This window comes from Zonotrichia leucophrys, chromosome 3 (genome assembly GCF_028769735.1).
Source record: "Zonotrichia leucophrys gambelii isolate GWCS_2022_RI chromosome 3, RI_Zleu_2.0, whole genome shotgun sequence".
Taxonomy (NCBI): domain Eukaryota; kingdom Metazoa; phylum Chordata; class Aves; order Passeriformes; family Passerellidae; genus Zonotrichia; species Zonotrichia leucophrys.
Genome location: NC_088172.1, coordinates 111,927,809 through 111,954,966, shown reverse-complemented (window position 1 = coordinate 111,954,966; position 27,158 = coordinate 111,927,809). Strand labels below are relative to the sequence as shown.

General features: G+C 33.2%; 1 protein-coding gene across 4 annotated transcripts in view; it reads left to right on the top strand.

Moving 5' to 3' along the window:
• Positions 1–380: 380 nt before the first annotated feature.
• FZD3 (frizzled class receptor 3) overlaps positions 381–27,158 on the top strand; it is a 98,619-nt gene continuing 71,841 nt past the window's right edge. For 3 of the 4 annotated variants that reach the window (XR_010439710.1, XM_064709978.1, XM_064709980.1), the window contains exon 1: positions 381–413. Coding sequence is in view for 3 of the 4 variants with exons in the window: in XM_064709978.1 (XP_064566048.1) it covers positions 408–413 (6 nt within the window). In the remaining variant the exon portion in view is untranslated. Of the gene's footprint in view, positions 414–513; positions 535–27,158 lie in introns of those variants that run through there. The other variant, XM_064709979.1, reaches the window with a different exon arrangement.

Genomic DNA, 27,158 nt, shown 5'->3' with positions numbered 1-27,158 from the left:
TATATGGAATTGTCATTATTGTGTTATTATTGGCATTATTGTGTTATTATATTATATGTGATATAACCGCTAGGACCAGCACACGGCCGCCCTGGCCATGGAGGTAATTAAAAATGTTATTAATTATTACATTTATTGTATTAGTTTTTATATCATTGTCATTATTGTGTTATTATATTACATGTGATATAACCACTATAACCATATATATGTGATATATATTTATTATTGTGTTATTACATTATATGTGATATAAGCACTACGACCAGCACACGGCCGCCCTGGAGGTAATTCAGTATTTTATTAATTATTACATTTATTTAATTCATTTATATGGAATTGTCATTATTTTGTTATTATATTATATGTGATATAACCACTACGACCAGCACACGGCCGCCCTGGCCATGGAGGTAATGAAATACTTAATTATTATATTTATTGTATTAGTTTTTATATAATTGTCATTATTGTGTTATTATATTATATGTGATATAACCACAACGACAGCACACGGCCGCCCTGGCCATGGAGGCAATTCAATATTTTATTAATTATTACATTTATTTCATTAGTTTTTATATAATTGTCATTATTTTGGTATTATATGTAATGTGATGAAAATGAAAGGAAATTCAGAATATTGAGGGATTTTGTGATGGGACTTGAATGGAAATTCAGAATATTGAGGGATTTTGTGATGGGACTTGAATGGAAATTCAGAATATTGAGGGATTTTGTGATGAGATTTGAGTGGAAATTCAGAATATTGAGGGATTTTGTGATGGGATTAAAATGAAAGGAAATTCAGAATATTGAGGGATTTTGTGATGAGATTTGAGTGGAAATGCAGAATATTGAGGGATTTTTTGATAAGACTCAAATGAATGAAAATTCAGAATATTGAGGGATTTTGTGATGGGACTGAAATGGATGGAAATTCAGAATATTGAGGTATTCTATTATAAGATTTAAATGAATGGAAATTCAGAATATTGAGGGATTTTGTGATGGGACTAAATTGGAAATTCAGAATATTGAGGGATTTTGTGATGGGATTAAAATGGATGAAAATTCAGAATATTGAGGGATTTTGTGATGAGATTTGAGTGGAAATGCAGAATATTGAGGGATTTTTTGATAAGACTCAAATGAATGAAAATTCAGAATATTGAGGGATTTTGTGATGAAAATGAATGGAAATTCAGAATATTGAGGGATTTTGTGATGGGATTAAAATGGATGAAAATTCAGAATATTGAGGTATTCTATTATAAGATTTAAATGAATGGAAATTCAGAATATTGAGGGATTTTGTGATGAGATTTGAGTGGAAATGCAGAATATTGAGGGATTTTTTGATAAGACTCAAATGAATGAAAATTCAGAATATTGAGGGATTTTGTGATGGGACTAAAATGGATGGAAATTCAGAATATTGAGGGATTTTGTGATGGGATTGAAATGAATAGAAATGCAGAATATTGAGGGATTCTATTATAAGATTTAAATGAATGGAAATTCAGAATATTGAGGGGTTTTGTGATGGGACTTGAATGGAAATTCAGAATATTGAGGGATTTTTTGATAAGACTCAAATGAATGAAAATTCAGAATATTGAGGGATTTTGTGATGGGATTTGAATGGAAATGCAGAATATTGAGGGATTTTGTGATGGGATTGAAATGAATAGAAATGCAGAATATTGAGGGATTCTATTATAAGATTTAAATGAATGGAAATTCAGAATATTGAGGGATTTTGTGATGGGATTAAAATGAAAGGAAATTCAGAACTTTGAGGAATTTTGTGATGAGAGTAAAATGGAAATTCAGAATATTGAGGGATTTTGTGATGGGATTTGAGTGGAAATTCAGAATATTGAGGGATTTTGTGATGGGATTAAAATGAATGGAAATTCAGAATATTGAGGTATTCTATTATAAGATTTAAATGAATGGAAATTCAGAATATTGAGGGATTTTGTGATGGGATTAAAATGAATGGAAATTCAGAATATTGAGGGATTTTGTGATGGGATTGAAATGAATAGAAATGCAGAATATTGAGGTATTCTATTATAAGATTTAAAAGAATGGAAATTCAGAATATTGATGTATTTTATTATGAGATTTGAATGGAAATTCAGAATATTGAGGGATTTTGTGATGAGACTAAATTGGAAATTCAGAATATTGAGGGATTTTGTGATGGGATTAAAATGAAAGGAAATTCAGAATATTGAGGGATTTTGTGATGGGATTAAAATGAATAGAAATGCAGAATATTGAGGTATTCTATTATAAGATTTAAATGAATGGAAATTCAGAATATTGAGGGATTTTTTAATGAGAGTAAAATGGAAATTCAGAATATTGAGGGATTTTGTGATGAGATTTGAGTGGAAATGCAGAATATTGAGGTATTCTAAGATTGAATGGAAATTCAGAATATTGAGGGATTTTTTGATAAGACTCAAATGAATGAAAATTCAGAATATTGAGGGATTTTGTGATGGGACTAAAATGGATGAAAATTCAGAATATTGAGGCATTTTGTGATGGGATTTGAATGGAAATTCAGAATATTGAGGGATTTTGTGATGGGATTAAAATGAAAGGAAATTCAGAATATTGAGGGATTTTGTGATGGGATTAAAATGGAAATTCAGAATATTGAGGGATTTTGTGATGGGACTTGAATGGAAATTCAGAATATTGAGGTGTTTTGTGATGAGACCAAATTGGAAATTCAGAATATTGAGGGATTTTTTGATAAGACTCAAATGAATGAAAATTCAGAATATTGAGGGATTTTGTGATGGGACTGAAATGGATGGAAATTCAGAATATTGAAGTATTCCATTATAAGATTTAAATGAATGGAAATTCAGAATATTGAGGGATTTTGTGATGAGACTAAATTGGAAATTCAGAATATTGAGGGATTTTGTGATGAGATTTGAATGGAAATTCAGAATATTGAGGGATTTTGTGATGGGAGTAAAATGGAAATTCAGAATATTGAGGGATTTTGTGATGGGATTAAAATGAATAGAAATGCAGAATATTGAGGTATTCTATTATAAGATTTAAATGAATGGAAATTCAGAATATTGAGGCATTTTGTGATGTAAATGGATGAAAATTCAGAATATTGAGGGATTTTGTGATGGGATTTGAGTGGAAATGCAGAATATTGAGGTATTCTAAGATTGAATGGAAATTCAGAATATTGAGGGATTTTGTGATGGGATTGAAATGGATGGAAATTCAGAATATTTGAATGGAAATTCGGAATATTAACCAACTTCTTGCTGAAAATTCCCTGAGGGATTTGTGCAATTTTTGTTTTATTTTTATTTTTATTTTTTGGGAACCTTTGTGAGTAAATCTGTGAGAAATGAAAGAAAAATTCAGATTTTTCATCTTTGAATTCTCTTCCTGACAGCACAAAAACCAGAATTTCATTGTCATTTTTAGATCATTTAAAATTTTACCTTTGTGTGGTTTGGCTGTGGAATAATTTGGAATTGAATGTGGTTTTTTAAAAAAAAAAATTTTATTTTTAATATTTTGTAAAAATTGAGATTTTTTGCCTTCAATTTTTGGAAATGGAACAAAATTTGTGAATTTTATTGTGAATTTTGGTGCAAAATGGGAGAATTTTGGGGTAAAATTGAGTAAAATTGGTGAATTTTAGTGTAAAATGGAGGAAAAGGGAGAATTTTGGTGTGAAATGGAACAAAATTTGTGAATTTTATTGTGAATTTTGGTGCAAAATTTGTGAATTTTATTGTGAATTTTGGTGCAAAATGAGAGAATTTTGGGGTAAAATTGAGTAAAATTGGTGAATTTTGGGGTAAAATTGAGTAAAATGAGAGAATTTTGGGGTAAAATTGAGTAAAATTGGTGAATTTTCCTGCAAAATAGAGCAAAAGGAGAATTTTGGTGGGAAATAGAGCAGGGAGTGAATTTTAGTGTAAAATGGAGAAAATGAGGGAATTTTGCTGCAAAATGGAGAAAAATGGGAGAATTTTATCGTAAAATGGAGCAAAAAAAGAGAATTTTACTGGGAAATTGGGCAAAATGAGGAAATTTTGGTGTAAAATGGAGCAAAATGAGGGAATTTTATTGCAAAAATAGTGAATTTTATTGCAAAAATAGTGAATTTTATTATGATATGGAGCAAAAGTGGAGTGAATTTTGTGGTGAAATTGAGGAAAATGGGAGAATTTTATTGCAAAATGGAGCAAAATGGGAGAATTTTAATGGAAAATGGAGCAAAAATAGAAAATTTTGTTGTGAAATGGAGTGAATTTTATTGTGGAATTGAGCAAAGTGAGGGAATTTTATTGGGAAACAGCAAAAAGGGAATTTTGTAAAAGAGGAAAAGGAGGGAATTTTATCCTAAAATGGAGAAAAATGAGAATTTTGGGGTAAAATTGAGTAAAAGGAGGGAATTTTTCTGCGAAATGAATGAATTTTAGTGCAAAATGGAGGAAAAGGAGAATTTTGGTGTGAAATGGAACAAAATTTGGGAATTTTATTGTGAATTTTGGTGCAAAATTTGTGAATTTTATTGTGAATTTTGGTGCAAAACGAGTGAATTTTATTGTGAATTTTGGTGCAAAATTTGTGAATTTTATTGTGAATTTTGGTGCAAAACGAGAGAATTTTGGGGTAAAATTGAGTAAAATTGGTGAATTTTCTTACGAAATAGAGCAAAAGGAGAATTTTGGTGGGAAATAGAGCAGGGAGTGAATTTTAGTGTAAAATGGAGAAAATGAGGGAATTTTGGTGCAAAATGGAGAAAAATGGGAGAATTTTCTGGTAAAATGGAGCAAAAAAAGAGAATTTTACTGGGAAATTGGGCAAAATGAGGAAATTTTGGTGTGAAATGGAGTAAAATGAGAAAATTTTATTGTAAAATAGCAAAATGAGAGAATTTTATTGCAAAAATAGTGAATTTTATTGCAAAAATAGTGAATTTTATTGCAAAAATAGTGAATTTTATTATGATAGGGAGCAAAAGTGGAGTGAATTTTGTGGTGAAATTGAGGAAAATGGGAGAATTTTATTGCAAAATGGAGCAAAATGGGAGAATTTTAATGGAAAATGGAGCAAAAATAGAAAATTTTGTTGTGAAATGGAGGGAATTTTATTGTGGAATTGAGCAAAGTGAGGGAATTTTATTGGGAAACAGCAAAAAGGGAATTTTGTAAAACAGGAAAAGGAGGGAATTTTATCCTAAAATGGAGAAAAATGAGAATTTTGGTGGGAGATGGAGCAAAAATTGTGAATTTTATTGTGAATTTTGGTGCAAAATTTGTGAATTTTATTGTGAATTTTGGTGCAAAATTTGTGAATTTTGGGGTAAAATTGAGTAAAATTGGTGAATTTTGGGGTAAAATTGAGTAAAATTGGTGAATTTTCCTGCAAAATAGAGCAAAAGGAGAATTTTGGTGCGAAATAGAGCAGGGAGTGAATTTTAGTGTAAAATGGAGAAAATGAGGGAATTTTGCTGCAAAATGGAGAAAAATGGGAGAATTTTCTGGTAAAATGGAGCAAAAAAAGAGAATTTTACTGGGAAATTGGGCAAAATGAGGAAATTTTGGTGTGAAATGGAGGAAAATGAGGGAATTTTATTGCAAAAATAAAATAAAATTTTATTTTATTTATAAAATAAAATTAAAAAGTGAATTTTATTATGATAGGGAGCAAAAGTGGGGTGAATTTTGTGGTGAAATTGAGGAAAATGGGAGAATTTTATTGCAAAATGGAGCAAAATGGGAGAATTTTAATGGAAAATGGAGCAAAAATAGAAAATTTTGTTGTGAAATGGAGGGAATTTTATTGTGGAATTGAGCAAAGTGAGGGAATTTTATTGGGAAACAGCAAAAAGGGAATTTTGTAAAACAGGAAAAGGAGGGAATTTTATTGTAAAATGGAGCAAAATGAGAATTTTGGTGTGAAATGGAACAAAATTTGTGAATTTTATTGTGAATTTTGGTGCAAAATGAGGGAATTTTGGGGTAAAATTGAGTAAAATTGGTGAATTTTGGGGTAAAATTGAGTAAAATTGGTGAATTTTCTTGCAAAATAGAGCAAAAGGAGAATTTTGGTGGGAAATAGAGCAGGGAGTGAATTTTAGTGTAAAATGGAGAAAATGAGGGAATTTTGCTGCAAAATGGAGAAAAATGGGAGAATTTTCTGGTAAAATGGAGCAAAAAAAGAGAATTTTACTGGGAAATTGGGCAAAATGAGGAAATTTTGGTGTGAAATGGAGCAAAATGAGAGAATTTTATTGTAAAATAGCAAAAGGAGTGAATTTTATTGCAAAAATAGTGAATTTTATTATGATAGGGAGCAAAAGTGGAGGGAATTTTGGGGTGAAATTGAGAAAAATGGGAGAATTTTATTGCAAAATGGAGAAAAATGGGAGAATTTTAATGTAAAATGGAGCAAAAATAGAAAATTTTGTTGTGAAATGGAGGGAATTTTATTGTGGAATTGAGCAAAGTGAGGGAATTTTATTGGGAAACAGCAAAAAGGGAATTTTGTAAAACAGGAAAAGGAGGGAATTTTATCTTAAAATGGAGAAAAATGAGAATTTTGGTGGGAGATGGAGCAAAAATTCTGAATTTTATTGTGAATTTTGGTGCAAAATTTGTGAATTTTGGGGTAAAATTGAGTAAAATTGGTGAATTTTCTTGCAAAATAGAGCAAAAGGAGAATTTTGGTGGGAAATAGAGCAGGGAGTGAATTTTAGTGTAAAATGGAGAAAATGAGGGAATTTTGCTGCAAAATGGAGAAAAATGGGAGAATTTTCTGGTAAAATGGAGCAAAAAAAGAGAATTTTACTGGGAAATTGGGCAAAATGAGAGAATTTTGGTGTGAAATTGAGTAAAATGAGAGAATTTTGGTGTGAAATGGAGCAAAATGAGGGAATTTTATTGCAAAAATAGTGAATTTTATTGCAAAAATAGTGAATTTTATTATGATAGGGAGCAAAAGTGGGGTGAATTTTGTGGTGAAATTGAGGAAAATGGGAGAATTTTATTGCAAAATGGAGAAAAATGGGAGAATTTTAATGGAAAATGGAGCAAAAATAGAAAATTTTGTTGTGAAATGGAGGGAATTTTATTGTGGAATTGAGCAAAGTGAGGGAATTTTATTGGGAAACAGCAAAAAGGGAATTTTGTAAAACAGGAAAAGGAGGGAATTTTATCTTAAAATGGAGCAAAATGGGAATTTTGGTGGGAGACTGAGTAAAATGGGAGAATTTTAATGTAAAATGGAGCAAAATGAGAAAATTTTGTTGTAAAATTGAGTGAATTTTATTGTGGAATTGAGCAAAGTGAGGGAATTTTTTTGTAAAATGGAGCAAAATGGAAGAATTTTAATGTCAAGTAGAGCAACGTCATTGAATTTTGGTGTGAGATTGAGCAAAATTTGTGAATTTTATTGTAAAATGGAGAAAAAAGAGAGAATTTTACTGTGAAATTGGAGCAAAATGAGAAAATTTTGGTGTGAAATTGAGCAAAACGAGGGAATTTTATTGCAAAATTTGTGAATTTTATCTTAAAATGGAGCAAAATGGGAGAATTTTGTGGTGAAATGGAGCCAAAAGAGAATTTTCTTGTAAAACAAAGAATGGTTTTATTCAGCCTCTGGAATGTGAAAATTCCCTGCTGGAATCGGTCCTGGCAAAGAGAATTCCTGTTTTTGGGATAATTCCTGTATCCCAATAAATTTGGGATTTATCCAGGAGGGTTTTGGGCCAGGGCTGCTGCATTCAGGTGATTGGAAAATGATTTTATTCCCAAATATTCCCTGAGGGATTTTGGTGTTTTTGGCAAAATTTCCCAAAATTTCCCTCTCAATTCTTCTCTCCCAAATATTCCCCCTTCCCAGATCTTCCCTCTCAAATTTTCCTTCCTCAAAATTTCTCTCCCAAATATTCCTTCCCCAAATCTTCTGTCCCAAAATTTCTCTCCCCAAATTTTCCCTCACAAATTTTCCCTCCCAAAACTTTCCTGCAAAATATTTCCCCCAAAATTTCCCTCACAAATTTTCCCTCACAAATTTTCCCTCACAAATCTTCTCTCCCAAAACTTTCCTGCCAAATATTTCCCCCAAAATTTCCCTCACAAATTTTCCCTCACAAATTTTCCCTCACAAATCTTCTCTCCCAAAACTTTCCTGCCAAATATTTTCCCCAAAATTTCCCTCCCAAATTTTCCTTCCCCAAATCTTCCCGCCCAAAATTTCCCTCACAAAACTCCCCTCTCAAATCTTTCCTCCCAAAAAACCTTTCCCCAAATTTTCCATCCCCAAATCTTCCCTCCCAAATTTTCTCCCCAAATTTTCCCTCCCAAATTTTCTCTCCCCAGATATTCCTTCCTCAAATTTTCCCTCCCAAAACTTCCTTCCAAATCTTCCCACCCCTAAATTTTCCCTCTCAAATTTTCCCTCCCAAATCTTTCATCCCAAATTTTCCCTCCCCAAATATTTCTTCCCAAATCTTCCCTCCCAAATATTCTTACCTAAATTTTCCCTCTCAAATTTTCCCTCCCAAATCTTCCCTCTCAAATATTCCTACTCAAAACCTCCCTCCCAAAATTTCCCTCCCAAATATTCCTTCTCAAATCTTCCCCCCAAATCTTCCCTCCCAAATTTTCCTCTCCCAAATCTTCCCCCCAAATCTTCCTCCACAAAATTTCCTCCACAAAATTTCCCTCCCAAATCTTCCCACCCAAATCTTCCCTCCCAGATATTCCTTCCCCAAACTTCCCTCCAAATATTCCTACCCAAATTTTCCCTCCCAAATATTCCTTCTAAAAGTTCCCTCCAAAATCTTCCTCCCCAAATCTTCCTTCCCCAAATCTTCGTCTCCCAAATCTTCTCTCCCAAATCTTCTCTCCCAAATCTTCCACCCAAATTTCCCTCCCAAATCTTCCCTCAAATTTTCCCTCTCAAATCTTCTCTCCCAAATTTTCTCTCCCAAATCTTCCCTTTAAATCTTCCCTCCCAAATATTCCCTTCCAGATCTTCCAACCCCAAAATTTCCCTCCCAGATCTTCTCTCCCAAAACTTCCCTCCCAAATCTTCCCACCCAAATTTTCCCTCCCAGATATTCCTTCCCCAAACTTCCCTCACAAATATTCCTACCCAAATTTTCCCTCCCAAATATTCCTTCTGAAAATTCCCTCCCAAATCTTCCTCCCCAAATCTTCTCTCCCAAATCTTCCTTCCCCAAATCTTCCCTTTAAATCTTCCTTCCCAAATATTCCCTTCCAGATCTTCCAACCCCAGAATTTCCCTCCCAGATCTTCTCTCCCAAAACTTCCCTCACAAATATTCCCTCACAAATCTTCCTTCCCAAATTTTCCCTCCCAAATCTTCCCACCCCAAATCTTCCCTCCCAGATATTCCTTCCCCAAACTTCCCTCACAAATATTCCTACCCAAATTTTCCCTCCCAAATATTCCTTCTAAAAGTTCCCTCCAAAATCTTCCTCTCCCAAATCTTCCTCCCAAATCTCTCCCAAATATTCCTCTCCCAAATTTCCCTCCCAAATCTTCCCTCTCAAATTTTCCCTCCCAAATCTTCTCTCCCAAATCTTCCTCTCCCAAATCTTCCCTTTAAATCTTCCCTCCCAAATATTCCCTTCCAGATCTTCCAACCCCAAAATTTCCCTCCCAGATCTTCTCTCCCAAATCTTTCCTCCCAAATTTTCCCTCCCAAATTTTCCCTCCCAAAATTTCCCTCCCAAATCTTCCCACCCCAAATTTCCCTCCCAAATCTTCCTTCCCAAATCTTCCCCCCAAAATTTCCTTCCCAAATTTTCCCTCCGAAATCTTCCCACCCCAAATCTTCCTCCCAAATTTTCCCTCCCTAAAATTTCCCTCCCAAATCTTCCCACCCCAAATCTTCCCCCCTAAAACTTCTGTCCCAAATCTTTCCTCCCAAATATTCCTTCCCAAATCTCCCCTTCCCAAATTTTCTTTTCCAAATCTTCCCTCCCAAATCTTCCCTCCCAAAATTTCCCTCCCAAAATTTCCCTCTCAAAATTTCCCTCCTCCAATTTCCCTCCCAAATTTTCTCTCCCCAGATCTTCCTTCCCAAATCTTCTCTCCCAAATCTTCCCCCCAAATCTTCCTTCCCAAAAATTTCCCCCACAAAAAACTCCCCTCCGAAATCTTTCCTCCCTAAACTTCCTTCCCAAAAATTCCCTCCCAAATCTTCCCTCCCAAAATTTCCCTCCCAAAATTTCCCTCCTCAAATTTCCCTCCCAAATTTTCCCTCCCCAGATCTTCCTTCCCAAATCTTCTCTTCCAAATCTTCCCTCCCAAAACTTTTCTCCCAAATTTTCCTTCCCAAAAATTTCCCCCACAAAATTCCCCTCTCAAATCTTCCCTCCCAAATCTTCCTTCCCCAAATTTTCTCTCCCAAAATTTCCCTCCCAAATTTTTCTTCGCACACTTTTCCTCCCAAATTCTTCCTCCCAAATCCTTCCTTCCCAAATTTTCCCTCCCAAATTTTTCTCCCAAATTTTCCCTCCCCAAATTTTCCCTCCCAAACATTCCCGAGGCGCTGCTGTTCCGTGTATCCCATAAATCCTGAGCTGGTGGAAAATTCAAATTATTCCTCTCCCCACCAGGGAGCTGAGCTTGTTTTCTCAGATCTTTATTATTATTGCTCCAAATTATTATTATTATTATTATTATTATTATTAAAATCTTGCTTTATTGCTTAAAAAGCAATATCATCATCATCATCATTATCATTATCATTATTATCATTATCATTATTATAATTTTAATTATTATCAGTATTATCATTATTATCATTATCATTACTTTCTCTATTATATTGTATATTAATATAATAATATAATATATTATTATATATTAATATATAATACTTATATATTTTATAAGTATTAAATATTATAAATAAAATAATATAAATATAATATATATAATATTTATAATATAATATATATTTATTATATATATTTATATAATATATATAATATTTATAATATAATATATAAATTAAATTAATATATTAATATATTTAATATATATTATATTATATAAATCTAATATATTTATATATATAAATATATTATATATTTTTATATATAAGATATATAAATATATTATATATTTATATATAAGATATATAAAATATATAAGTATTATATATTAATATATAATAATATATTATATTATTATATTAATATACAATATAATAGAGAAAGTAATGATAATGATAATAATGATAATAATGATTGAGATAATATAATATAATATAATATAATATAATATAATATAATATAATATAATATAATATAATATAATATAATATATGTTAAATAATTTATATTATATTATATTATATTATATTATATTATATTATATTATATTATAGTGATGATAATAATAATAATAATAATAATAATAATAATAATAATAATAATAATAATAATAATAACCTACTGCTACTACTATAATAATAATAATCTACTACTACTACTACTACTACTAATGATAATAATAATAATAATAATAATAAAAATCTTCTCTCCTGTCCTTTTTCCCCTTGATAATTCCTTCAGCCCTGAAGGATTTGCTGATGGTGGCCGGGAGGTTTTTCTCCCTTAATTCATTTTTTGTGGCCAAACATTTTGAACAGAAAAAGTGGAATTTGGTGGAGCCATTCCGTGACAGCTTTGGCACAATTTCATTTCATGATTTCCAAACTTTTGGAATTAAATAATCTAAAAAAAAAAAAAAAATCAGCATTTCTTTTCTCTCACTTTGATTTTCATGGCTGGGGATCAAAGGGGTTTTAAAGGACGTGGCTGAGGCAAAAATCTGAATTTTCCTGTGGGATTAAAGTGGAGGCCAAAGCTCCAAATGCAGCCCCTGCATGGGCAGGGAGATCCTGGCTCTGCCCCCATTCCCATTTTCCCTGGAAAAAATCAGCCAGGAATTGAAAAATGGGGAAAATTGGGGAAAATTTGGGGAAATTTGGGGAAATTGGGGAAATTTGGGTGTCCTGGAGTTGATTTGAGGGAAGAAAATGGAAGAGCAGAGGTGGAAGGGAACCAAGGCTTTGATATAAAAATCCCTCAGTCACAGATTTTTGCAATATTTACAAATTAATTTACCACAAAACACCCAACTACAGATGTTGCACATTGAATTTTTCATATTTTTAGTGGGTTTTTTGCTCATTTTGGGCATGGCTGAGGCAAAATCTGAATTTTCCTTTGGGATTAAAGTGGAGGCCAAAGCTCCAAATGCAGCCCCTGCATGGGCAGGGAGATCCTGGCTCTGCCCCCATTCCCATTTTCCCTGGAAAAAATCAGCCAGGAATTGAAAAATGGGAAAATTGGGGGAAATTTGGGGGGAAATTGGGGGAAATTGGGGAAATTGGGGTGTCCTGGAGTTGATTTGAGGGAAGAAAATGGAAGAGCAGAGGTGGAAGGGAACCAAGGCTTTGATATAAATAATTCCCTCAGTCACGGATATTTTGAATATTTACAAATTAATTTACCACAAAACACCCAACTACAGATGTTGCACATTGAATTTTTCATATTTTTAGTGGGTTTTTTGCTCATTTTGGGCATGGCTGAGGCAAAATCTGAATTTTCCTTTGGGATTAAAGTGGAGGCCAAAGCTCCAAATGCAGCCCCTGCATGGGCAGGGAGATCCTGGCTCTGCCCCCATTCCCATTTTCCCTGGAAAAAATCAGCCAGGAATTGAAAAATGGGGAATTTGGGGGAAATTGGGGGAATTGGGGGAAATTGGGGAAATTGGGGTGTCCTGGAGTTGATTTGAGGGAAAAATGTGGAAGAGCAGAGGTGGAAGGGAACCAAACCATTGATATAAATAATCCCCACTCACGGATATTCTGAATATTTAGAAATTAATTTACCACAAAATACCCAACTACAAATGTTACACATTTAATTTTTCATATTTTTGGTGGTTTTTTTGCTCATTTTGGGCATGGCTGAGGCAAAATCTGAATTTTCCTGTGGGATTAAAGTGGAGGCCAAAGCTCCAAATGCAGCCCCTGCATGGGCAGGGAGATCCTGGCTCTGCCCCCATTCCCATTTTCCCTGGAAAAAATCAGCCAGGAATTGAAAAATGGGAAAATTGGGGGAAATTGGGGAAATTGGGGTGTCCTGGAGTTGATTTGAGGGAAGAAAATGGAAGAGCAGAGGTGGAAGGGAACCAAGGCTTTGATATAAATATTGATATTTTGAATATTTAGAAATTAATTTACCACAGAATATCCAACTACAAATGTTGCACATTGAATTTTTCATATTTTAGTGGATTTTTGCTCATTTTGGTGCTGAGGAAGGGAACCAAGGCTTTGATATAAACAATCCCCACTCACGGATATTTTGAATATTTACAAATTAATTTACCACAAAATACCCAACTACAGACCTGAGCTCATTGAATTTTTCAGATTTATTTCATATTTCATATTTTATTTCACAATCTTTTCTTGCTTATTTTGGTGCTCAGAGAGGAAAATTCCAGACCTGCAAAGTCTCTGTGTCCTTGCCAGCCCTGTTTTTGTCACTTTTAGAATCTTGGTCCATTTTTTAATTATTTTTTTTTTAATTAGCAAAGACCCAGAATGTGTTTAAAATGTCACCAACAGAATGCTATTTTTTATTCTGCTATTTTTATTCTGCTATTTTTTATTCTGCTATTTTTTATTCTGCTATTTTTTATTCTGCTATTTTTATTCTGCTAATTTTTATTCTGCTATTTTTTATTCTGCTATTTTTTATTCTGCTATTTTTATTCTGCTACATTTATTCTGCTATTTTTTATTCTGCTATTTTTTATTCTGCTAGATTTATTCTGCTATTTTTTTATTCTGCTATTTTTATTCTGCTAATTTTTATTCTGCTATTTTTTATTCTGCTATATTTATTATGCTATTTTTTATTTTGCTATATTTATTCTGCTATTTTTGATTATGTTCTGTGCAGGGATTTGTATTTGGGGAATGTGATAATTCCAAAAATTGAGGGCGCCCAGGGAATGGGGATCAAATGGGGATCCCCAGTGCCCAAAAATGAAAATAAAACCCTGAATTTTCCCCCTCTGCCTAACACATATTCACCAAAGAATAATTTAAAAATTCTGATTTTTGGGCTGTTATGTTGGTTAATAATAATAATAATAATAATAATAACAATAACAATAATAATAATAATAATAATATTAAATAATATTTATAATAAATAAATTAAATAAATAATTAAAAACACAATCAGTATTTTTAAAATGCTGATTGTGGCAGTGAGTGGAATTAAATAAATTGAAGTATAAAGAAGTATATAGAAAAATAAAGTATAAATAAGAGAATAAAATAAAAAACAATAAATATAACAACAACAAGATAAAAAAACAATTTTGGGGAAGGGAAAAAAGAAGATTTTTTGGTAAGGATTGAGTTGCACATTTTAATCAGATGAAATCCCAGGGGTGGTTTGGGCTCAGGGAGCAGATGGATCTGCCTTGTGCTCATCCTGAGGGGGGAATTAACAGAAAAAAAATGGATTTATTTGGAATGGTTAAATAAAAAACCAATTGAGCTGGAGCTTGGGAAGTGTCAATTGAGGTGCCAGAGAATGTGAATTTTGGGAATTTTAGCACTCTCACCCATGGTGAGGTCACGGATATTCCTTGTCATCTTTGTGTGATTTTAATGCAGAAATAGGCAATAAATTTGGAGGAATTATTAGGAATATGCACAGATTTATTTGGAATGGTTAAATAAAAAAATACTTGAGTCTGTAGCTTGGTAAATGTGAATTTAGATGCCAGATTTTGTTTTTTCTTTTAGCACTCTCACCCATTGGGAGGTCACGGATATTTCTTGTCATCTCTGTGTGGTTTTAATGCAGAAATGGGCAATAAATAAATAGGAATTATTAGGAATATGCACAGATTTATTTGGAATGGTTAAATAACAAAAAACTGGAGTTGCAGCTTGGCAAATGTAAATTTAGTACCAGAGAACGTTGAATTTTGGGAATTTTGTTTTTTCTTTTAGCACTCTCACCCATTGGGAGGTCACAGATATTTCTTCCCATCTTTGTGTGATTTTTATGTAAAAAATGGGCAATAAATAAAGAGGAATTATTAGGAAAGGTGGAACAGGCATGGATGTATTTGGAATATTGAATAATAATTGAGTTGCAGCTTGGTAAATGTAAATTTAGATGCCAGAGAATGTCACATTTTGGGAATTTTAGCCCATTGGGAGGTCCCAGCTATTCCTGCCCATCTTTGAGTGATTTTTATGCAGAAATGGGCAATAAATAAAGAGGAATTATTAGGAAAGGTGGAACAGGCATGGATTTATTTGGAATAGTTAAATAACAAAGTAGTTAAATAATTTAAGTAAATAACTGAATAGTAGTCAAAATAAATTAAATAACTTAATAGTATTTTAATAACTTAAGTTGTTATTAACTTCTAACTCATGTTATTTACCTTAATATTAAATAACTTGAGTTGTAGCTTGGCAAATGTAAATTTAGGTGCTATAGAATGTCACATTTTGGGAATTTTGTTTTTTCTTTTAGCACTCTCACCCATTGGGAGGTCACAGATATTTCTTCCCATCTTTCTGTGATTTTAATGCAGAAAAGGGCAATAAATAAAGAGGAATAATTAGGAACACACATGGATTTATTTGGAATGGTTAAATAAAAAACCAATTGAGCTGGAGCTTGGGAAGTGTCAATTGAGGTGCCAGAGAATGGAAATTTTGGGAATTTTAACACTCTCACCTATTACAAGGTCCCAGCTATTCCTTCCTATATTTGTATAATTTTTATGCAGAAAATGGGCAATAAATAAAGAGGGATTATTAGGAAAGGTGGAACAGGCATGGATGTATTTGGAATAGTTAAATAACAAAGTAGTTAAATAATGTAAGTCAATTACTGAATAGTAGTTAAAATAAATTAAATAACTTAATAGTATTTTAATAACTTATGTTATTATTAACTTCTAACTCATGTTATTTACCTTAATATTAAATAACTGGAGTTGCAGCTTGGCAAATGTAAATTTAGTACCAGAGAACGTTGAATTTTGGGAATTTTGTTTTTTGTCTTTTAGCACTCTCACCCATTGGGATGTCCCAGCTATTCCTGCCCATCTTTGTGTGATTTTAATGCAGAAATGGGCAATAAATAAAGAGGAATTATTAGGAAAGGTGGAAAGCAATAAATGAAGAGGAATTATTAGCAAAGCTGGAACATGGATTTATTTGGAATACTTTAATAGCAAAGTAGTCGAATAACTGAAGTAAAGAACTTAATAGTAGTTAAATAATTTAAATTACTTAATAGTATTTTAATAACTTAAGTTGTTATTAACTTCTAACTCATGTTATTTACCTTAATATTAAATAACTTGAGTTGCACCTTGGTAAATGTAAATTTAGTACCAGAGAACGTTGAATTTTGGGAATTTTGTTTTTTCTTTTAGCACTCTCACCCATTGGGAGGTCACAGATATTTCTTCCCATCTTTGTGTGATTTTAATGCAGAAAATGGGCAATAAATAAAGAGGGATTATTAGGAAAGGTGGAACATGGATTTATTTGGAATAATTGAATAACAAAGCCCTTGAGTTGCACCTTGGTAAATGTAAATTTAGATGCCAGAGAATGTCACATTTTGGGAATTTTAGCCCATTGGGAGGTCCCAGCTATTCCTGCCCATCTTTGAGTGATTTTTATGTAAAAAATAGGCAATAAATAAAGAGGAATAATTAGGAAAGGTGGAACAGGCATGGATGTATTTGGAATAGTTAAATAACAAAGTAGTTAAATAATGTAAGTCAATTACTGAATAGTAGTTAAAATAAATTAAATAACTTAATAGTATTTTAATAACTTAAGTTGTTATTAACTTCTAACTCATGTTATTTACCTTAATATTAAATAACTTGAGTTGTAGCTTGGCAAATGTAAATTTAGTACCAGAGAACGTTGAATTTTGGGAATTTTGTTTTTTGTCTTTTAGCACTCTCAGCCTTTATGAGGTCCCAGCTATTCCTGCCCATCTTTGAGTGATTTTTATGCAGAAAATAGGTAATAAATAAAGAGGGATTATTAGGAAAGGTGGAACATGGATTTATTTGGAATAATTGAATAACAAAGCCCTTGAGTTGCAGCTTGGTAAATGTAAATTTAGATGCCAGAGAATGTCACATTTTGGGAATTTTAGCCCATTGGGAGGTCCCAGCTATTCCTGCCCATCTTTGTGTGATTTTAATGCAGAAATGGGCAATAAATAAAGAGGAATAATTAGGAACACACATGGATTTATTTGGAATGGTTAAATAAAAAACCAATTGAGCTGGAGCTTGGGAAGTGTCAATTTAGGTGCCAGAGAATGGAAATTTTGGGAATTTTAGCACTCTCACCTATTACAAGGTCCCAGCTATTCCTGCCCATCTTTGAGTGATTTTTATGCAGAAAATGGGCAATAAATAAAGAGGGATTATTAGGAAAGGTGGAACAGGCATGGATGTATTTGGAATAGTTAAATAACAAAGTAGTTAAATAATTTAGGTAAATAACTAAACAGTAGTTAAAATAAATTAAATAACTTAATAGTATTTTAATAACTTAAGGTATTATTAACTTCTAACTCATGTTATTTACCTTAATATTAAATAACTTGAGTTGTAGCTTGGCAAATGTAAATTTAGGTACCAGAGAACGTTGAATTTTGGGAATTTTGTTTTTTCTTTTAGCACTCTCAGCCTTTATGAGGTCCCAGCTATTCCTGCCCATTTTTGAGTGATTTTTATGCAGAAAATGGGCAATAAATGAGGAGGAATTATTAGGAAAGCTGGAACATGGATTTATTTGGAATACTTAAATAGCAAAGTAGTCGAATAACTGAAGTCAATTACTGAATAGTAGTTAAATAATTTAAATAACTTAATAGTATTTTAATAACTTAAGTTGTTATTAACTTCTAACTCATGTTATTTACCTTAATATTAAATAACTTGAGTTGCACCTTGGTAAATGTAAATTTAGTACCAGAGAATGTCACAATTTGGGAATTTTGTTTTTTGTCTTTTAGCACTCTCACCCTTTATGAGGTCACAGATATTTCTTGTCATCTCTGTGTGGTTTTTATGTAAAAAATAGTCAATAAATAAAGAGGGATTCTTAGGAAAGGTGGAACATGGATTTATTTGGAATAATTGAATAACAAAGCCCTTGAGTTGCACCTTGGTAAATGTAAATTTAGATGCCAGAGAATGTCACAATTTGGGAATTTTAGCCCATTGGGAGGTCCCAGCTATTCCTGCCCATCTTTGTGTGATTTTATGCAGAAATGGGCAATAAATAAAGAGGAATTATTAGGAACACACATGGATTTATTTGGAATGGTTAAATAAAAAAACCAATTGAGCTGGAGCTTGGGAAGTGTCAATTGAGGTGCCAGAGAATGGAAATTTTGGGAATTTTAACACTCTCACCTATTACAAGGTCCCAGCTATTCCTGCCCATCTTTGAGTGATTTTAATGCAGAAATGGGCAATAAATAAAGAGGAATTATTAGGAAAGGTGGAACAGGCATGGATGTATTTGGAATAGTTAAATAACAAAGTAGTTAAATAATTTAAGTAAATACCTGAATAGTAGTTAAAATAAATTAAATAACTTAATGGTATTTTAATAACTTATGTTATTATTAACTTCTAACTCATGTTATTTACCTTAATATTAAATAACTTGAGTTGTAGCTTGGCAAATGTAAATTTAGTACCAGAGAACGTTGAATTTTGGGAATTTTGTTTTTTCTTTTAGCACTCTCACCCTTTATGAGGTCCCAGCTATTCCTGCCCATCTTTGTGTGATTTTAATGCAGAAATGGGCAATAAATAAAGAGGAATAATTAGGAAAGGTGGAAAGCAATAAATGAAGAGGAATTATTAGCAAAGCTGGAACCTGGATTTATTTGGAATACTTAAATAGCAAAGTAGTCAAATAACTGAAGTCAATTACTGAATAGTAGTTAAATAAATTAAATAACTTAATAGTATTTTAATAACTTATTATTAACTTCTAACTCATGTTATTTACCTTAATATTAAATAACTTGAGTTGTAGCTTGGCAAATGTAAATTTAGGTGCTATAGAATGTCACATTTTGGGAATTTTGTTTGGTGTTTATCTCCAATAAACCACGTGCTGCTTTTCCATGCCCTGCTTTTCCTGTGAGGACACACCAAATTCTCCTTTCCAAATTTTCCTTTGCCATTTGTGGTTTTATAGAGCTTCTCCTCCCCCTCTCTCTTTTATCAGAAAGTGCCACATTTCTATTTTATGGATGTGAAAAATGCATGGATTCTATATTTGCATTTTTGCCAATATTCCAATGAATATCAGATGTGTTGTGTTAGAAAGCAGCGCTGGATTCATTCTCTGTAGCAGTGTGGTAAAAATAGAGTTTTGGGTTATAAAAATGTTGAAATAGAAACTGTGTATGTTGGATATTTTTATAAAGAGACACCTGAATTTATCAGAAATAAAGAATTTATTTATCAGCAGTTCCTGGTTTGTGGATGAGGTGTGGGTGACACAGCAGCTCCAGAGCCCTCAGTGCAGGGGAGAATTCAAATATTGAATTTTCTGGTCAGGTTTGGTAAATGTAAATTCACCAAATTCCAGTTTCTCTGGGATCTCTGGGAAAAACACCAATGGCTTGGTTGGGAAATGGTAAAAGTTTCATAGTAATAAAATGGTTATAAAAATAGGAATACAGTTAGAGTAATAATGATTTGGACAATTTGGATTAGGACAATGTGAGACAATAAAGAAAAATTTCATAGTAATAAAATGGTTATAAAAATGGGAATACAGTTAGAGTAATGATAATTTGGACAATTTGGATTAGGACAATGTGAGATAATAAACACAAAGAGTTATGGATGGTCTGGGTACCTTTTCTGGGCAAAATAAGCCTGAAAAAGGACACATATTAACAAAGGATTAACTTTTAAAATAATAATTTAAAAACTCTATTTACCACATTACTTAAGAGAATCAATCCAGCATTACTTTCTAGCACAACACACAGAATATTAATTTGAATATTTGCAAAAAGCCAATCATAAATAAGAATTTTTCACATCCTAAACTCTATTTACCACACTTAGGAGAATTAACCCAGCATTACTTTCTATCTAACACAACACACATAATATTCATTTGAACATTTGCAAAAAACCAATCATAAAATACGAATTTTTCACATCTAAAACTCTATTTACCACACTAGTTAAGAGAATTAATCCAGCATTACTTTCTAACACAACACACATAATATTAATTTGAATATTTGCAAAAAACAATCATAAAATACATGCATTTTTCACATCCTAAACTCTATTTACCACACTAGTTAAGAGCACGAATCCAGCATTACTTTCTACACAACACACATAATATTAATTTGAATATTTGCCAAAAACCAGCCATAAAATGCATTTTCCCCAATCTCCCACCCCCAACCTGGTGAATTATCAGGACACAGAACCAGAGGTCAGTTGGATCCTCAGCCCTTGGAGTTTCCTTTTATTTGGTTGATTTTTGAGCCTTCCCAAACCGCTGCCGTTGTGTTTGTGCAACATTTCCCTCCCGGGCTGGGATTGTGGCCGGGATCCCCCTCAGCCCCTCCCTGGAGCCCTTCCCGTGGTTTTACCCAATTTTGGGGTTTTTGGGGACACAGGGGGGCTGTGGGACCCCAGCCCTTCCCCCAGCCCCTCCCTGGAGCCGTTCCCGTGGTTTTATCCCGTTTTTGGGGACACAGGGGGGCTGTGGGACCCCAGCCCTTTCCCCAGCCCCTCCCTGGAGCCGTTCCCGTGGTTTTACCCAATTTTGGGGTTTTTGGGGACACAGGAGGCTGTGGGACCCCAGCCCAGCAGAGCCCCCCCGTTTTTGGGGACACAGGGGGGCTGTGGGACCCCAGCCCAGCTGAGCCCGGGATCCCTCAGCCCCTCCCTGGAGCCGTTCCCGTGGTTTTATCCCCCGTTTTTGGGGACACAGGAGGCTGTGGGACCCCAGCCCTTTCCCCAGCCCCTCCCGTGGTTTTACACAATTTTTGGGGACACAGGGAGGCTGTGGGACCCCAGCCCTTCCCCTCAGCCCCTCCCTGGAGCCGTTCCCGTGGTTTTACCCCGTTTTCGGTGACAAAGCGCGGCCGTGGGACCCCCGCCCAGCTGTGCCCTTTGAGCGCTCCCTCCCACACCGGGGCCTCCGCTCCATCGCGGGTTGCCATGGAAACGGGGATGAAATCTAAAAGCACAAAGGGCGCTGCATTTCAATGGAACAGCGGGAGCGGATCCTCGGGGCGCGGCTTTGGGAGGGTGCAAACCCCGAACTGATTTATCGGCTGCGAGTTTGGGAACTTGTTCGTGTTCCCTGGTGCCGGGTTTGGGGGCAAAATTGGCATTTCCGTGGTGCTGAGAGAGGAGAAACATCTTTATCAATGTATAAATTCAGCATCTTTCTTTATCAATTTATCCATTCAGCATCTTTATCAATGTATAAATTCAGCATCTTTCTTTATCAATTTATCCATTCAGCATCTTTATCAATTTATAAATTCAACATCTTTGTCAATTTATCAGTTCAACATCTTTCTTTATCAATTTGTAAATTCAACATCTTTCTTTATCAATTCATAAATTCAACGTCTTTATCAATTTATCAATTCAACATCTTTATCAATTTATAAATTCAACATCTTTCTTTATCAATTTATAAATTCAACATCTTTCTTTATCAATTTATAAATTCAACATCTTTCTTTATCAATTTATCAATTCAACATCTTTATCAATTTATAAATTCAACATCTTGCTTCATCAATTTATCAGTTCAACATTTCTTTATCAATTTATCAATTCAACATCTTTATCAATTTATCAGTTCAACATCTTTCTTTATCAATTTATAAATTCAACATCTTTATCAATTTATCAATTCAACATCTTTCTTTATCAATTTATCAATTCAACATCTTTATCAATTTATAAATTCAACATCTTACTTCATCAGTTTATCAGTTCAACATCTTTCTTTATCAATTTGTAAATTCAGCAGCTTTCTTTATCAATTTATAAATTCAACATCTTTATCAATTTATCAATTCAACATCTTTATCAATTTATAAATTCAACATCTTGCTTCATCAATTTATCAGTTCAACATCTTTCTTTATCAATTCATAAATTCAACGTCTTTATCAATTTATCAGTTCAACATCTTTATCAATTTATAAATTCAACATCTTCCTTTACCAATTTATAAATTCAACAGCTTTCTTTATCAATTTATCAATTCAACATCTCTATCAATTTATAAATTCAACATCTTTCTTTATCAATTTATCAGTTCAACATTTCTTTATCAATTTATAAATTCAACATCTTCCTTTATCAATTTATAAATTCAACATCTTTATCAATTTATAAATTCAACATCTTTCTTTGTCAATTTATCAATTTATAACTCCAGGGGCACAGCTCTGCTCAGCCACTCATTTTCCTCTCCCCCTCACAGCTCCAAAACATCCCTGATGTTTTTGACATTTCTCGCTGAAAACTCACTTTTATCATGTATTTTCCACTCCTTAAAGAACTCAATCCGATTTTCAATGAATTCTCTGCATTCTGCCTTTGTGAGAATGGCAAATTTATCTCCTGAGAGTTGCTTTCAGGTTTGCTGCTTCTTGTCAGTAATGAAGGGCAAAAAAACCACCAGGAAACAAAAATATCGTGGGATGGTGACATTTTATCTGAGTGTTAAATTATAAAGTTTGATATAAATTCATTAAAGGACAGGGAAGCCACTTTGCCTTCAGGTTTTTCTCTGATTATCCAATCCTTTATCTCAGCAAGAAAAAGGAATTATTTGGGAATCCCGAATCTCGTGGCTAAAACACGAGAGGTGATAACAATGAGGTGATAAAGTCTGACCTTGGATTTTAGATTTGCTGCTTGTTGCCAATAATAAAGGGTTTAAAAAAAGGAAACAAAAATATCGTGGGATGGTGACATTTTATCTGAGTGTTAAATTATAAAGTTTGATATAAATGCATTAAAGGACAGGGAAGTCACTTTGCCTTCAGGTTTTTCTCTGATTATCCAATCCTTTATCTCAGCAAGAAAAAGGAATTATTTGGGATTCTCTCCTCCAAATCTCGTGGCTAAAACACGAGAGGTGATAACAATGAGGTGATAAAGTCTGACCTTGGATTTTAGATTTGCTGCTTGTTGCCAATAATAAAGGGTGAAAAAAAAGGCAAGGAAACAAAAATATCGTGGGATGGTGACATTTTATCTGAGTGTTAAATTATAAAGTTTGATATAAATGCATTAAAGGACAGGGAAGTCACTTTGCCTTCAGGTTTTTCTCTGATTATCCAATCTTTCTTTATCTCAGCAAGAAAAAGGAATTATTTGGGATTCTCTCCTCCAAATCTCGTGGCTAAAACACGAGAGGTGATAACAATGAGGTGATAAAGTCTGACCTTGGATTTTAGATTTGCTGCTTCTTGTCAGTAATGAAGGGCAAAAAAACCACCAGGAAACAAAAATATCGTGGGATGGTGACATTTTATCTGAGTGTTAAATTATAAAGTTTGATATAAATTCATTAAAGGACAGGGAAGTCACTTTGCCTTCAGGTTTTTCTCTGATTATCCAATCCTTTATCTCAGCAAGAAAAAGGAATTATTTGGGATTCTCTCCTCCAAATCTCGTGGCTAAAACACGAGAGGTGATGACAATGAGGTGATAAAGTCTGACCTTGGATTTTAGATTTGCTGCTTCTTGTCAATAATGAAGGGCGAAAAACAGGCAAGAAAATAAAAATATGGGATGGTGACATTTTATCTGAGTGTTTTGCAAATGTGTTAAACTATAAGGTTTGATATAAATGTGTTAAAGGACAGGGAAGTCACTTTGCCTTCAGGTTTTTCTCTGATTATCCAGTCCTTTATCTCAGCAAGAAAAAGGAATTATTTGGGATTCTCTCCTCCAAATCTCGTGGCTAAAACACCACAGGTGATAATAATGAGGTGATAAACCTTGGATTTTAGATTTGCTGCTTCTTGTCAATAATGAAGGGCGAAAAACAGGCAAGAAAATAAAAATATGGGATGGTGACATTTTATCTGAGTGTTAAATTATAAAGTTTGATATAAATGCATTAAAGGACAGGGAAGCCACTTTGCCTTCAGGTTTTTCTCTGATTATCCAGTCCTTTATCTCAGCAAGAAAAAGGAATTATTTGGGATTCTCTCCTCCAAATCTCGTGGTTAAAACACGAGAGGTGATAACAATGAGGTGATAAAGTCTGACCTTGGATTTTAGATTTGCTGCTTGTTGCCAATAATGAAGGGCGAAAAACAGGCAAGAAAATAAAAATATGGGATGGTGACATTTTATCTGAGTGTTTTCCAAATGTGTTAAACTATAAGGTTTGATATAAATGTGTTAAAGGACAGGGAAGTCACTTTGCCTTCAGGTTTTTCTCTGATTATCCAGTCCTTTATCTCAGCAAGAAAAAGGAATTATTTGGGATTCTCTCCTCCAAATCTCGTGGCTAAAACACGAGAGGTGATAACAATGAGGTGATAAAGTCTGACCTTGGATTTCAGGTTTGCTGCTTGTTGTCAATAATGAAGGGTTTTAAAAAGGGAAACAAAAATATCGTGGGATGGTGACATTTTATCTGAGTGAAATTATAAAGTTTGATATAAATGCAATAAAGGACAGGGAAGCCACTTTGCCTTCAGGTTTTTCTCTGATTATCCAGTCCTTTACCTCAGCAAGAAAAAGGAATTATTTGGGAATCCCAAATCTCGTGGCTAAAACACGAGAGGTGATAACAATGAGGTGATCAAGTCTGACCTTGGATTTCAGGTTTGCTGCTTGTTGTCAATAATAAAGGGTGAAAAAATAGGCAAAGAAACAAAAATATCGTGGGATGGTGACATTTTATCTGAGTGAAATTATAAAGTTTGATATAAATGCAATAAAGGACAGGGAAGTCACTTTGCCTCCAGGTTTTTCTCTGATTATCCAGTCCTTTATCTCAGCAAGAAAAAGGAATTATTTGGGAATCCCAAACCTCGTGGCACTGCAGAGCTCTCGGACATTTTCTTTTCTCTTCTTTGCAAACCATTCATCACAAAAAAGGAAAATTCTGCAGCTCCTTTTTTCCCTGGCACCACGGGAGGCTGGAGGCTTCTTTTGTCTGGGAATTACAAACTCCCAGCCCTTCAAAATTTCAATTTTGCCTCTTTTGTCTGGGAATTACAAACTTCCAGCCTTTCAAATTTCAATTTTGCCTCTTTTGTCTGGGAATTACAAACTTCCAGCCTCTAAAATTTCAATTTTGCCTCTTTTGTCTGGGAATTACAAACTTCCAGCCTTTAAAATTTCAATTTTGCCTCTTTTGTCTGGGAATTACAAACTTCCAGCCCTTCAAAATTTCAATTTTGCCTCTTTTGTCTGGGAATTACAAACTTCCAGCCTTTCAAAATTTCAATTTTGCCTCTTTTGTCTGGGAATTACAAACTTCCAGCCCTTCAAAATTTCAATTTTTGCCTCTCACCAGTGCCAGGGTCACAGAGGGGGCTCGGGATTCAAGGAAGCCATGAAATAAGAAATAAAAGAATAAATAAATAAAAGAATAAATAAATGAATAAATAAATAAATCGGCGATCCATCAGCAAGGAGCAGTTCCAGGGATTCAAGGAAGCCATGAAATAAGAAATAAAAGAATAAAAGAATAAATAAATAAATCGGTGATCCATCAGCAAGGAGCAGTTCCAGGGATGAAAGGAAGCCATGAAATAAGAAATAAAAGAATAAATAAAAGAATAAAAGAATAAATAAATAAAAATTTTCCACCCCCAAACTCTGGAGTTTTTTACCCTGTGATAAATTACACTCCCATTTATTTTACACACTCTCGTCGATTTTAATTTATCCTAAAGTTTTGGAAGTTTTCTCCGTGATCAAAGGTTGAAAGCAGAGTTCTGGGAATTACAAACTTCCAGCCTTTAAAATTTCAATTTTGCCTCTTTTGTCTGGGAATTACAAACTTCCAGCCTTCAAAATTTCAATTTTGCCTCTTTTGTCTGGGAATTACAAACTTCCAGCCTTTAAAATTTCAATTTTGCCTCTCAGCAGTGCCAGGGTCACAGAGGGGGCTCGGGATTCAAGGAAGCCATGAAATAAGAAATAAAAGAATAAAAGAATAAATAAATAAAAGAATAAATAAATAAAAGAATAAATAAAATAATAAATAAATAAATAAATAATCGGTGATCCATCAGCAAGGAGCAGTTCCAGGGATGAAAGGAAGCCATGAAATAAGAAATAAAAGAATAAATAAATAAAAGAATAAATAAATAAATAAATGAATAAATCGGTGATCCATCAGCAAGGAGCAGTTCCAGGGATTCAAGGAAGCCATGAAATAAGAAATAAAAGAATAAATAAATAAAAGAATAAATAAATAAAAGAATAAATAAAAGAATAAATAAATAAAAGAATAAATAAATAAATAAATAAATAAATAAATCGGTGATCCATCAGCAAGGAGCAGTTCCAGGGATTCAAGGAAGCCATGAAATAAGAAATAAAAGAATAAATAAATAAAAGAATAAAATAATAAATAAATAAATAAATCGCTGATCCATCAGCAAGGAGCAGTTCCAGGGATGAAAGGAAGCCATGAAATAAAAAATAAAAGAATAAATAAATAAAAGAATAAATAAATAAATAAATAAATCGGTGATCCATCAGCAAGGAGCAGTTCCAGGGGATGAAAGGAAGCCATGAAATAAGAAATAAAAGAATAAATAAATAAAAGAATAAATAAAAGAATAAATAAATAAATAAATAAATAAATAAATAAATAAATCAGCGATCCATCAGCAAGGAGCAGTTCCAGGGATTCGAGGAAGCCATGAAATAAGAAATAAAAGAATAAATAAATAAAAGAATAAATAAATAAAAGAATAAATAAATAAATAAATAAAT